Source organism: Thamnophis elegans, chromosome 1 (genome assembly GCF_009769535.1).
Source record: "Thamnophis elegans isolate rThaEle1 chromosome 1, rThaEle1.pri, whole genome shotgun sequence".
NCBI lineage: Eukaryota > Metazoa > Chordata > Lepidosauria > Squamata > Colubridae > Thamnophis > Thamnophis elegans.
Genome location: NC_045541.1, coordinates 170,913,264 through 170,927,275, shown reverse-complemented (window position 1 = coordinate 170,927,275; position 14,012 = coordinate 170,913,264). Strand labels below are relative to the sequence as shown.

General features: G+C 39.9%; 1 protein-coding gene across 4 annotated transcripts in view; it reads right to left on the bottom strand.

Annotated features, from left to right (window-relative positions):
* DOT1L (DOT1 like histone lysine methyltransferase) overlaps positions 1–13,494 on the bottom strand; it is a 94,744-nt gene extending 81,250 nt beyond the window's left edge. For 2 of the 4 annotated variants that reach the window (XM_032210293.1, XM_032210447.1), the window contains exon 1: positions 13,092–13,494. In XM_032210293.1, the coding sequence (XP_032066184.1) occupies positions 13,092–13,172 (81 nt within the window). In that variant the 5' untranslated portion in view covers positions 13,173–13,494. The remainder of the gene's footprint in view (positions 1–13,091) is intronic. The other 2 variants (XM_032210623.1, XM_032210375.1) reach the window with 2 other exon arrangements.
* Positions 13,495–14,012: the final 518 nt, after the last annotated feature.

Below are 14,012 nucleotides of genomic sequence, written 5' to 3'. Positions count from 1 at the left end.
CCCGAAACTCCACCCCATGTCTCCTGTTTTCGCCAAAAACGAGCCCGTTTTTTGAAAAAAAATAGGTGCGCAAAGGGTTTGGGAGGGCTGCAGAGTGGTCCTGGGGCTGGGGACAGCAAAAAGTTTTTTTGTTTTCCTCTTTGAAATCTTGGTATGCCTTATACTCTGGTCCGTCCTATAGTTCAAAAAATAAGGTATTTATTGTGATGACAGTTGGAAGTCACTTCTTTATATATTTCTTTCCTCTTCTATTATATTCTCACTTTTCTCTTTTTTTTCATTTTTTACTCCTTACTGTTCACTTCTTTTTCTTTAAGGTTGACTTATATTAGATTTTACTATTATAATAAAAATTCTTAATGAAAACTACATGTCACAAAAAACCAATAAGATTCTTCTAAAATTCTTATGCAAAAGAATATTTTTTACTTACAAGTTCTTTTCATTTCAACTATCTATCCCTTTGAGTAACAAATAAATAGAAATTAACACTGGTCTCTTTACTGAATTCAAAAACATAGAAGCAACAGATAGAATCTGATTAAGCTTTCCATATTCCTAGTGAATTCAAGACAGTGATGGGATTAAAAATGGGAATATCTTGACTCATAAGAGTCTTTTAATAAAATTCTGTCTTTACACAATGGGATAAAACAGTCCAATCTATCAAAAACATCACCACAAAAATCAGATTAGGAACATTGAAATAGGGAAGAAAATGGTGAGCATCTGTCTACCCTAGACGAGTTCAAATCAGCAGGACCGGATGGAGTATACCCTAGGGTTCTGAAAGAACTGGCAGATGAGATCTCAGAACCACTGAACTATATCTTTCAGAGATCCTGGAGCACCGAGGAACTGCCAGAGGACTGGAAAAGAGCTGACGTGGTTCCCATCTTCAAAAAAGGGAAAAAAATAGATCCAGGAAACTATAGACGTATCAGCCTGACCTGACAAGGAAAGATTCTGGAAAAGATAATCAAGCAGCCAATTAGTGAACACTTAGAAGTAAACAAAGTAATAGCCAAAGCCAACATGAGTTTGTCAAAAACAGATCATGCCAGACTAATCTTATTGCATTCTTTTACAAAGTGACAAAATTAGTGGACCAGAGGAATGCTGTCAATATAGTTTACTTGGACTTCAGTAAGGCATTTGATAAGGTAGACCATAACCTACTATTAGATAAAGTAGAAGAATATGGGTTAGACAGCATCACCACCAGATGGATTCGTAACTGGCTGATCAACCGCACTCAACGTGTAGTCCTCAATGGAACTGCATCTACATGGAGGGAAGTATGCAGTGGAGTATCCCAAGGCTCTGTTTTAGGTCCAGTACTCTTCAACATCTTCATCAATGATTTGGATGAGGGAATAAATGGAGAAGTCATCAAATTTGCAGATGACTCCAAGCTGGCAGGAATAGCCAACACTCCAGAAGACAGGCTTAAGATACAGAAGGATCTTGACAAACTTGAACATTGGGCACTATCTAATAAAATGAAAGTCAATGGTGAAAAGAGTAAGCTTCTACATTTAGGCAAGAAAAACGAAATGCACAGGTACAGTATAGATAGTACCTTGCTCAATAGTAATAACTGTGAGAGGGATCTTGAAGTCCTAGTGGACAACCATTTACATATGAGCCAGCAGTGTGCAGCAGCTGCCAAAAAAGCCAACACAGTACTAAGCTACAGAGGGATAGAATCAAGCACATGAAGTGTTAATGCCACTTTATAATGCCTTGGTAAGGCCACACTTGGAATACTGCATTAAGTTTTGGTCGCCACAATGTATAAAAGATGTGGAGACTCTAGAAAGAGTGCAGAGAAGAGGAACAAAGATGATTAGGGGACTGGAGGCTAAAACATATGAAAAACGGTTGCAGGAATTGGGTATGTCTACTTTAATGAAAAGAAGGACTAGGGGAGACATGATAGCAATGTTCCAACATCTCAGGGGTTGCCACAAAGAACAGGGAGTCAAACTATTCTCCAAAGCACCTGAGGGTAGAACAAGAAGCAATGGGTGGAAACTAATCAAGGAGAGAAGCAACTTAGAACTGAGGAGAAATTTCCTGACAGTTAGAACAATTAATCAGTGGAACAGCTTGCCTCCAGAAGTTGTGAATGCCCTAACACTGGAAGTCTTTAAGACGATGTTGGATAGCCATTTGTCTGATATAGGGTTTCCTGCCTAAGCAGGGGGTTGGACTAGAAGACCTCCAAGGTCCCTTCCAACTCTGCTATTGTAGTTGTAAATGCTATATAATATGAAGAAACTTAAATGTAAAAGCTTAAGAATTCAAATACACTTTAAAATATTAGAAAGTTAGAAGAGGCATTTGTTTGATAGGAAAATCTGCTTCCAAATGTTGTTCTTAGCCCTCTATATTTTTGACTATTTTCAAATTTAAAACAAAAAAATCTTTTTTTTCTGAACCAGAACAGATTTCGTACTATTATCTAAAGTAATCATGAACTGAATTCGCTATGTGTTATGCGGAACTTCACTGAACATAGAATAGAATAGAATAGAATTCTTTATTGGCCAAGTGTGATTGGACACACAAGGAATTTGTCTTTGGTGCAGATGCTCTCAGTGTACATAAAAAGACAAGATACATTCATCACGAAACATCTCCATCCTTTATGTTATGCAGGACATTTAGCTCCTCCTTCTGACTTTCTATTCATATATTGTGAATAACTCTAAATCATGTGAATAGCTGTATATAAAGACTTGCAGATAAACTGGAACTAAGCAGCATATGATATGAGTCACATGAAAATCTCTGTGATAGTACTATAAATAGTTCTCTATCATTTTCAAAATATTAAAATAGTAATTTTTTTCCAAAATTTGAAATGGGTATTAAAGTGAGAAATTAATATAAAATCAATGTTTTAAATAATATATTTGATTTATATTACTTTCATTTTAAATATGTAAATATTACATGGATGAGTGGCTGAGAGCTTAATGGACAAGGAAAACTGAGGAGACTATCAAACAAACGTTTGACTTGACAAGGAGGTCATCTGGAAACCTCCCATATTGGGTAGATGTGTTATTCTTTAGTCAGCAACACCCAAGCATTTTCTTTATGTGGATCACTACATTATTATCGACAGCTTTAAAGAGCCAATAAACTAAGGACTGGTAACATGGTACCTATCAATGCTATAATACGATTCTCTTCCCCTGGACATATCTACACTACCACAAAATTACATTAAAAACATCCAAACCTAATGAGATGTTTGTGTTCTCACGGGACTGTTTGGATTTAGAGGCATTTGCATCTAAATAAACAAACAACTTTAGCTGTCTCCTTCAATTCCGGCTACATTTTAAAAAGGATTTTTGAGAAACACGAAACATGAAGCATACACATCTAAATAAACAAATAACTCTAGCAGTCTCCTCTGATTCTGGCTAAATTTTTTAAACCATTTTTAATTCTGTTTTGCCACATGTATTAGACATCATTCAAACACTGCTTTGGATCAAATTTTAGAAACCATCAGTTTAGGAAATGCAGAATTAGAATCCTAGCAGTGTAGATATATATTCATGAATTGGAATAGGGCTTAGTAACAAGCTCAGCCAATGGATAGACATGGCAACAGGTCAGCCAATAGGGACTGTTTGGAAATTGAAACAGTATTTGATGGAGACAGCCAGGAGCCTTGTTGCTAACTTCTGTGCTGAGAACTAAATACTAGTCTGTTGCTGGAACTGGAAATTGTTCTCTCTCTGCCAGTGTTTGCTTGTATTTTACTACCACAATGGAAGAACCACTCTTGGTATTGTATATATGTCTCATGTATTATTATGTATATAAAGAGAAGTTAATGAATCCTGCTAAACCAGTTACCTTTCTGGATTTTATTTCTGCAACAAACTCTGACAACGCCTTAGTTTATTATTTGAATGAGACTTTTTAATTGCTCTGATTTAAATTAATCCATCTTATCTTCAAACTTTGGTTAAGCAAAACTTTGGAAGCATAGACTCTGTACAAAGGTCACCTTTCAAAGGTTCTAGCAGATAATATTCATATATTATTAAAATTCTGATTCCTGTAATCCTTAACTGGGCAAAATGGTGTACCATAGAGCAAAAGCTTTTGATCCAAGGTATCTCAAACTAGCTAACGTACAGAATGCATCTAAAACACAAGACTCCAATGGAAATGAAATTTGGCAAATTTTATAAAACATTTTATGACATAAAAATTATGATAAAACAATTTATGAGCCCTGATGGCAGAGTGGTTAGAATGCAGTATTGCAGGCTAACTCTGTCCACAGCCAGGGAGTTTGATCCTGACCGGCTCAAGTCTTCCATCCAAAGTCGGCAAAATGGGAACCCAAGTTGTTGGGGGGTAATACTGTATGCTGACGTAAACCATCCAAAGAGTGCTGTAAAGCAGAATGGGTGATATACAGGTAGTCCTTGACTTACAACCACAATTGAGCCCCAAACAAGAAATCTGTTAAGTAAATTTTGGCCCATTTTATGACCTTTTGTTGCCACAGTTGTTAAGTGAATCCCTGCAGTTGTTAAGTTAGTCACCTGGTTGTTAAATGAACCTGGCTTCCCCATTGACTTTGCTTATTAGAAAGTCACGAAAGGGGGTCACATGACCCTAGGATACCGCAACCGTCATAAATGAGTCAGTTGCCAAAGCATCTGAATTTTGATCATGTGACCAAGTCTGCAACAGTCATGTGAAAAATGGTCATAACTCACTTTTTTCAGTGAGGTTGCAACTTAAAACGATCACTAAATGAACTGTTGTAAGTCAAGGACTACCTGCATAAGTTTCCTGCTATTTCTATTGCTATGATATAATATAAAATATCATAAAACATTTCCTGTGCCAGTGTTTGACTATGCTACACAGTTCAACCTGAGCTATTTCCAAGGGAGATGTATCTCTGAATGTATCCCAGTTTTCCAGTATAGGCAATAGATTAGATTAGAAATTCTATCATTATCAAAGTCAATGAGAGGAGACTACAAGCCAACACAAGAGGTATAGTTTAGTTTGGGAAGTTTAAAAAAAAAAGACATCCTGCAAAAAGGCAATAACAGGCCATTTGCATACTACTGCAAGAAAACTGCACAGATGCATCCAAGAAGCTGAATTTCACTCAAAAGCTTTTTTCTTTTCTATTCTCAGTGGAAGAAATATATACTCCTACTGTCCTAGAAGACATTCAGTAAAATAGCCTTTTAACCCCATCGACTATAGAGAACCTAAATAATCTCTAATCTCTCTTGCTTAGCATTGGCAAAAGTCTGGGGGGGAAAGGGGGGGCAATAATGAAAGGTTTTCACAAATGGCCAAAGAGGAAGCAAAAAAAAAAACCCCACTTCTATTTCACATGCTGATGTTTCGAATGCCAGAGGTCAACTTCAGAAAATATTTTCTGAGTCACTGAGGGGGATGGAGAAGTTATTCAACCCTGTAAGAATCATCTTACTCTAATTTAACAAAAATACTTCTGATTCATCAGAAAAACCCTCTACATCCCCTTTCAGGAAACCTGAAGGTGGAAGGCAGAGTCACACACGCTTCACTGTGACATGAAAGCCAGTGGGAGGATTGCATCTGGAACACCAAGACACCCTTCTCCCACAGCCTTAATTAGCTTTGCAAGGGAATACACATCTCACATCCTCCTCCCAAGCTCTTAACAACCAAAATCATGACACCAGCAGCTTTTCCCTCTATCAGCTAAGCAATTATGCAAATATTACAGTCTTTAGCAGTAGTCCCGGGTTTTCATCACTGTGATGCACACGTAGCTTATTCAATAAACTCTGGATATATGTAGAGTCATAAATTGGCTTTATAAACTTTTTTCTTAAGAAACTCCCAACTATTACTCATCATTCCAATCCAACATGAATTCTAAGAAAATGAGAGAAGCAGAAGAGAAAACCAGTGTTGGGCTACCACAGGGGAGACTTTTGTTCAAATCTTCATGCAGCCATGAAAATCAACTAAACTTCCTCTCTTAAACTATGCTACTTCACAAGGAAAGGGAGAGAGGAGAAAAGGGATCCATTCACTGTCAGGAGCTTTTTCAAAGAAGAACGAAGCACAATTATAATAAAACAGTTTAGCTCCATGATGGCAAACCTATGGCACGCATGCCACATGGCACCCCCGCCATCAGCTCTGGCACATATGCACGCACCGGCCATCTGATTTTTGGCCTTCTGGAGGACCGGGGGGGGGGGTGTTTTTGCCCTCCCAAGACTTTAGGAAAGCCTCCAGAACCTGGGGAGGGTGAAAAATGGGCCCAACGGGCCAACTGGAAGTTTGGAAACGATTCAATGAGCTGGTGGCATTGAATTGTGGGTGTGGGCACGCACGTGCTTGCAATAGTGCGCACGCACACAATTTCAGCATGCCTTTACAAAAAGGTTCGCCAAAGCACCTGAGAGTGGAACAAGAAGCAAGGGGTGGAAACTAATCAAGGAGAGAAGCAACATAGAACTGAGGAGAAATTCCCTGACAGTTAGAAGAATTAATCAGTGGAACAGCTTGTCTTCAGAAGTTGTGAATGCCCCAACACTGGAAGTCTTTAAGAGGATGTTGGATAGCCATTTGTCTGAAACAGTATAGGGTTTTCTGCCTAGGCAGGGGGTTGGACTAGAAGACCTTCAAAGTCCCTTCCAACTCTTTTATTCTATTCTATTCTATCACGGGTTTAGCTAGTTAGCTATTCTGGATAGCTAGTGGTCAAAAGTATTGATATTCCATCCTTAGCCACTGGAAAAAATACTGAATTTCTAATAGGCACTGCCAATATAACTATGTATATAACTCATATGAATCTGGAACTTGACATAATCCAACATAGGAACAAATCCTTCCTGGTAACTTAGTAGCAGAATGCCTGCTAGGCAAGCAAAGGTCCAAAGTTTAATACGCTGCTTCTCTGTTTTATAGCTCTTGCATTAGCAGAGCTGGTAGAAACTTTTCAGTGATCTAGGAGATCTGGCTAGAGTCCACCACGATTAAGAGAAATAGTCTGCCACATGGGGTTTTTTTAAAAAAAACCTGGAAGATCTGTATTATGTCTTGTACAATATAAGGTACAAATGAGATGATAAGTGCTAACACTTAGGCTCCATCTTGCAAAGAGGCTTGTTATCAGGAACTGCTTTTATGGCAATGCAAAAAAAAAAAAAAAAGTAAGATAGGACCATGTATAAGGAAGAAACTGAAATTTCTTCTCCAGTCTCCTGAGGTGTCATGTTGCCAAAAAATTCAAACCTGGCCTTTTCTATGGAACACTCTCGTCACCTGCCACATATAACACAGGCCATTCCCCCTTGGCTGCCTGAAGAACCAAGAAGAACTAGAGCAGTGAAACTAAGAGGCCTTTTGTTGACGTCAGAGAGAGCTACGCTCCAAAACCACAGCAGACCCCCTCTTCCCCTTGATGCCAAATAGCTTCTATACCAGAGGAGGAGGAGGGGGAGAGAAAGAAAAATAATGTCTTCATTTGACTACAGTACAATATTCCTCTAGTTCCTTTGGTTTTCAAGATTATTCCCCGCCCCCCCCCCAAAAAAAGATTTTGCACATTTCTGCTGCAACGGCTTGCCTTGCTCTCTCTTTCTGCAGCCATTTCAGTGCAATTTGGAAAAGGGGTGGGGGTGGGGAAGGCTCCCAAATGCTGGGAGTTTGACATTTGGAAAGAAAACGCTTCTTGACACAATTTTGAGGAACTCCCTGCCATGAGATATGGCAGGTGACGAGAGTGCGGAACTCCCTGCCATGAGATATTGTGATGACAAAGGACTCAGGTTTGAAAATGAATTGGACAAAATGAGAGCCCAACTCACAGGGTTGTTGTGGTTGTGGGGGAAATAGGGGGAGAAAGGGGTATGTTTGCTGCCCTGAGTTGTTTATAATAATAAAAGCAGGGTAGAAAGAAAGAAAATAAGTAAAAGAAATAAACATGGAGGACTATTTAAGCTAGTAATGATTAGCCAAAATCAATAAACAGATATTTCAGTGGGTAGGCTATGGACTTTGAAATTTTTCAAGAATATCTAGGTTGCCAATTGTTGGAAACCCGATACGCTGATTCAGCAGAGATCTTACAGATTTATTTGGTGATCATAAAGACAACCAGGATTGGACTGTCACAATATACTACTTCACATTACTACAACTACAACAAGAAAAACAGATTCTGAAATGTGTCAGGTTAATAGTCATAATAGAAGTATCAGATTCTCAGAAAAGATTCTAAGAAAAGAACTGTCACAGTCAAGACTTGGGAGCCCAATAAAATAAGTATTCTGTCCTTAATACATTGCTACACCAACTTCCATAAGAGCTTGAGTTAGACTTACACACTGAATGCACTCCATTCATTAGTAGGAACTATTTTGTGGGAAAACCAGTCAAACCAATTGCAGATAGTTGCCACGGAGCAACCGAAGCATATTAATTCTGCGGGGGGGGGGGAGATTTGTGGCAGGCACCACAGCACAGCAGACATTTTACAGCTCACACCTTTAGTGAATAAAGGGAGAATAAACTTCTGAAATGCTTGCATTCATTTTTTTCTAGGAAGCAATGGGTAGAAAAATATAGTCCTCTAGATATCACTAACCTACTATGATGTTAATCACAGTAAGGAGGCTTCTAGATCAGATAAACCCACTGGCCTGATCTATTAGAGAAGGAAAAAGCTTCTGTGCACAAGGCCAGATTATATTTTGCCTAGCTAGTGGATTTTGTCTTTTCTGACTGGTAACAGCTTTACAACAAAAAAGAGTTTCTTTTTTTATTAACTACTTCCTGATCCTTTTAATTGGACTTCCTTCACTACATTGCACTGAGCAATGGGTCTTCACCTCTTGCTTAGAAAAGTATATCCTTGTATTTTCCTTTAACATATGTTGTTCTAGCTTTGGAAAAAGAAAATCAAAATTTCAAACATTAGCAACATTAGTAAAACACTAATGTACAGAAAGAAAATGTTTTGTGATGATCATACCTTAAGCAAAATATGCTCTGAGGAAATGATTCCAGTGTTCAATAAAGATTCTAATGTACTACATGCCTATTAAGATCTGCAGAGCTTAATAGCACTTACTCCCATGTACACTTATTTAGGATTATAGGCAAGGTGGATAAGCAATTACTGTAGGCTTTATACTGAAATTAAAAGTAAAGTTTAAAAAAAACCTCATTAGATATGGATGCACCTCTCTCTCCATCTCTCTCTAGAGAGAGAGAGAGAGAGAGAGAGAGAGAGAGGAGAGAGAGAGAGAGAGAGAGAGAGAAAGAGAGAGAGAGAAATGGAGCTGGCCAAGCAGTAAAGGCCACATGAACAATTGCAGGCCCCATAGTCTCTGGGAATGGCAGTCAAAAATAGCTCATCCTTCTGAATAAGCAGGAAGTTTTTAGAAATCAGATAACTGAGGACCCAAGATGACATAAGGCCAATGATAGCACAATTTAGTCATCTTTCCACAAAAAATGCTATTGTAATTCCTCATATCATCTGCTGAAATGCAGTAGAAATACCCATACCATGTGACTTTCTGGCAGCTCAAGTTCAGGTCACTGAAATTCAACAGCAAAATACCTCATTTAGGGTAGCAGCATGGCTTTCGCTCAACTTTGAACCCGGGTGGCTCTTTGGTTGAAAATGGAAACACGTAGCCTTTTTGAAGCAGTATGTTTCCCATTCCTACTCTTAAACCCTTCCCAAGGTAAAAATCAGACTGAACATTTTCAGTCCACCACTTCCAGTAATGCCTCAGATAGCCATTTTTGACCAGCTGGTAGGAAGAAAAGCTATGGTCCCTCCCCTGATCCAAAAAAAGATGCCCAGTTCTAATCTGCATCAGTCAAATTCAATATATTGTACAGCCTACTTCCTTTACACTGTGAAATATGGAATACAAATGGAGAAATGCCACACAGTGCAAGAATAGCCAAACAGTTCCATGCCAAGTTTTTTTTAATGCTTGTAGTCCCACTCTTTAACAAGAATGCAATTCCCCACCCCTGCTAAGATAGCAAACACATGCTATTGCAAGTTTGTGAAGATTTACACATACGCGCACACACACACTCTCTCTCTTTCTGACACCCCCACAAACATATTCTATATTCATAACTGTCATTTCCCAGGGCCACATCATTACAAAACACAATGATTCATTAGAAAGGGTTAGCCAAAATTTGTGAAATGTGTAAAATATTATGCAGCTAAGGCATTACAAAAATAAAATGTAGCGTCATCACTGATGTGTGCAATAACCAAATACGGACTGTAACTATAGAATTAAGAAGAATCAATTTGTGCATTTATCACTAAATAGAGGAAAGGGAAATTTGCAAAGAATTCTTTATTTAGGTTTCAGTTCTATCTTCCTCCTCCCACTACTGTTTCATTTCCTTTTTAAAACAGAGGAAAACGAAACATATTCCTCATTCAGTACAGTCAGAAAGTTAACTTTACAGATTCTTCTATGTTTCAGTCCAAAGCAATTCCAAAAATGTACACCTGAAGAAAGGAAGTAAAGGATAAGCTAATTAATATTCCAATTATTTTATTTAGTTATAATCAGTCTTCTACCTCCTCAGAACTCTGTTATCTAGAGTAGAAATAATATCCTAGTCTTTATACAAACATTCTAATTCATAGACACATTCATTCCAAATTACAACCCTTCTTGTGTGATTTAAACCCACGGTCTGGTTATTTAAAGTGCTTAGAAAAAGAAAAGAGAAAAAGAGATAAGTTTTTAATCAATAGTAATTCATCATGAAAATATAAAACATGAGACTGTTGAGTAGGGCTACAGACAGAGATTATGGAGTGTAGAAAAGACAGGGAGGGTGGAACAGAATGGAACAAATATTGTTTGGGTGTGGACAGGGAGTATCTGCAAGTAATGAGTCACCCACAACAGGAAAAGTAGGATTATTTTAAAATGGCTGGCCTGGGATGTAAGGAATGTTTGTAAGTTTTTTTTTTAAAGTGACAGGGTGGGGAATACCAACGAGTTGGCAGAGAACCAAGAAAGCAACAACAGTGTCCTGAGGGAGGCCAGCTATCTGTGGGTCAACTAAGGATTTGGGGGCTAAAGCAAATTCCAGAGTTTGACAGGCAACAGTTGAATTGTAAGGAGGACACTCCTTCTCTGAAAATAGATTCTCACAATAGCAGTGAGAATAAAAGAATAAAATAAGTCCCAAGGCAATGGAAAAGCAACATTGAATGCAGGAATGCAGCTCTTTCTGCATATCATAAACCTGAATTCATCAAGACATTAAGTTAAGACTAGATGACCTTTAAAGTTGATTCCAACTTTGCAATACTATTACAAACAAGAAATAAAGACTGCAAAGGTGGCATCAAGAACACAAAATATATAAAATACAGTACTTTCAGCAGAATGTAAGAGATAGTTCGAAAGAATAGACCAAAGTTTCATCAAATCCATCAACCTATTTTCCAAGGTGGCTGTTTGTCACACACAGTCTTGATTAACTGAACTACAGTATTAAAGATTAAATAAATTCTATTTCCTAAATTCCCATAACATACAAGGCAGAGTTCACACAACACATTTAAATGTCATATGTATTCTGAATGCAGCCAGTAGTTTGATAAAATGTTTTCAATAATCCTAAAGACCCTCCCTCATAATTGCATCCAAAAATTGACATTCAAGAAATTTGCTACCTTTAAGACAGTTTATCTTTTGAACCTTGATAAGGATAAACATGCTTATTCTACATTGTCTAATTTCTTTGTAAAGTATGCACATTAGAATCTATTGCATACAGATTGTGATAGCAAATTGTAAAAAGCATTATAAATGTGTTAAGAATGAAAGGAAGTTTTTACTAAGGTGATCAATCAAAAGGAAAACCTAAAGTCTGAGAAAGGAAAGTCGAAGAGAAAACAGTACATTTTCAGAACACATACTGTACTAGCATGAAAAAAAAATTGGCAGCAATGTAACTAGAGGACAACTCCAAATATATCTGGTTTAGAAGACGGTTGAGAACTTAGGTTTTGAGGTCAAGCCAGGACGAGTGCCTGGGACATAAAAATCTGGGAGAATGAGAAAAGATGGTGCAGATAGATGAGCAGAAAATATCAAAGGTGAAATTTCATGATTATTTCCTCTTTCTTTAGAAATAAAAGGAACTAGAAGGGAGGGAACAAGGGTTCCTCAAGCACCCCTCAGTTTTTCTATCACAATGCAATCAGGTCTCCCCCATTTCCTATGCCTTACATAACAGCCCCATAATGCATCCAAACCGGGGGGGGGGGGGTGTCTTTGCACCTATTATTCTATAATAAATGTTACTAAATTTCCCCAGCACAAAATACCTTTCCATTTTCCGTTTAGCAGGAATTCAAAAGGCAATTCTCACGGGCTCGATTCCCTCCATATAATCTTAAATGAAAACCTGGGCGAAGTGACACCAAACAGCTGCCTGTCAATCCTCCCCAACTCCGTTTTCCTAAGGTACCTCGCTACAATGACAGCACATTATTTCGCTCTCCCCTCCACACACAACACTCTTGTGGTTCTTTTCCACGAGGCTACCTCACACCCGATTTCGGTTCAATTCAGCCTCCCAGTTCCCCTCGTCTAAAAAATAATAATAATAATTTAAAAATAAACCCTTGCGATTCCCACTCGGCACCTTTCTCAAACTTTTCTCCCCCTTTATTTCTAATCACTCCCAGCAGACGTCCCATCCATGACACCCAAATAATCGTACCCGGATTTTTCCTTTGCATTCCCCCCCTCCTTTCCAGGTTAATTTCCTCTTCCAAATTCCTTTCTACTTTACTAAAATTATTCCCGCAGGGCTCCCCATCTCTCTTTCTCTCTCTCAAAAGGGCACTTCTCTTTCTCATTTCCTACCGTGCCCATAAAAGTAACCCTCCTGGGACTCCCTGCTCCTTCGGAAGACCCCCCCCAATATTCCCGTGACACCCCGATCCCCTTCATCTCCCCCCCGCCGGGGCGCCCAAGGACGACTCTCTCCTTCTCCCGCACACTCACATAAACGGGCAGGGGCCAGGGGTAGACGGCCGGCTCCGCTCCCACTGGCGACTTCAGCCTGAGCTCCAACCTCTCGCCCATGCTGGCGGCGGAAGAGAGCGAGCAGAGCAGAGCCTCAGTGAGAGGATAGGTCAGCTCGGGGCGGCCAAAGGGAGCAAGTGGCGGCGGACCCGCACCATGCTAGAGCGGCAGGGCGGCGGAGAGCGAAACGGCGGCGGCGGCGGCTGAGGAGGACCAGCCCGCGAGCGAGCGGCCGCTCCTTCCCTTCACGCGCTCTCTCTTCTCTATTGTCGCCCGCGCCGGGCCGGGCTTTTCGTCAGCAATAGCAGCAGCAGCAGCAGCAGCCGCGCCGCCGCCATCTTGGGCCGCCCCCGCCGGCGTCAAAAGCCAGGGGCCGCCCAGTGGAGGTGGTGGTAATGATGAGGGCGATGACGGTTAACAGCGAGAAGGGAGAGGGAGGGCAATTATATTTTTTTTTTAAAAAAAGAAAAAGAATTTTAAAAAAACCCGTGCGGGCGGAGAACGTCAACCCAAAATGTATCAAGTGCAGCTTTTATTGCTCGTCTTACGTCCTTCACTCCACCACTCTTGAAGAAAAATTATAGCTTCACGTAGAAAGGCGGGGGGAGGGGGGAGCCGACGTCGTGCGCGACGAGGGGCGGGGGGGAGGAGATTGGCACGCACGCACTCGTGCTCCTTAAGGGTACGCACGCACGTCCCAGATGTAAGTGAATTATTCGAAAGAGAAGCCTGGGCGAAGGGGAGGGAGGAGATGGGGGGAAGGAGGGGCGCACGCGCAGAACTCAGACGAAAAGGCGCGCGGCGCCAAGATAAAAGGAAGGACGTCTGCCTTCGTCCTACCTCACGTTCTATTCTCCCAACTCCCTCCTCCTCGCTCCTTTCACACATTCGTTCGCTCTT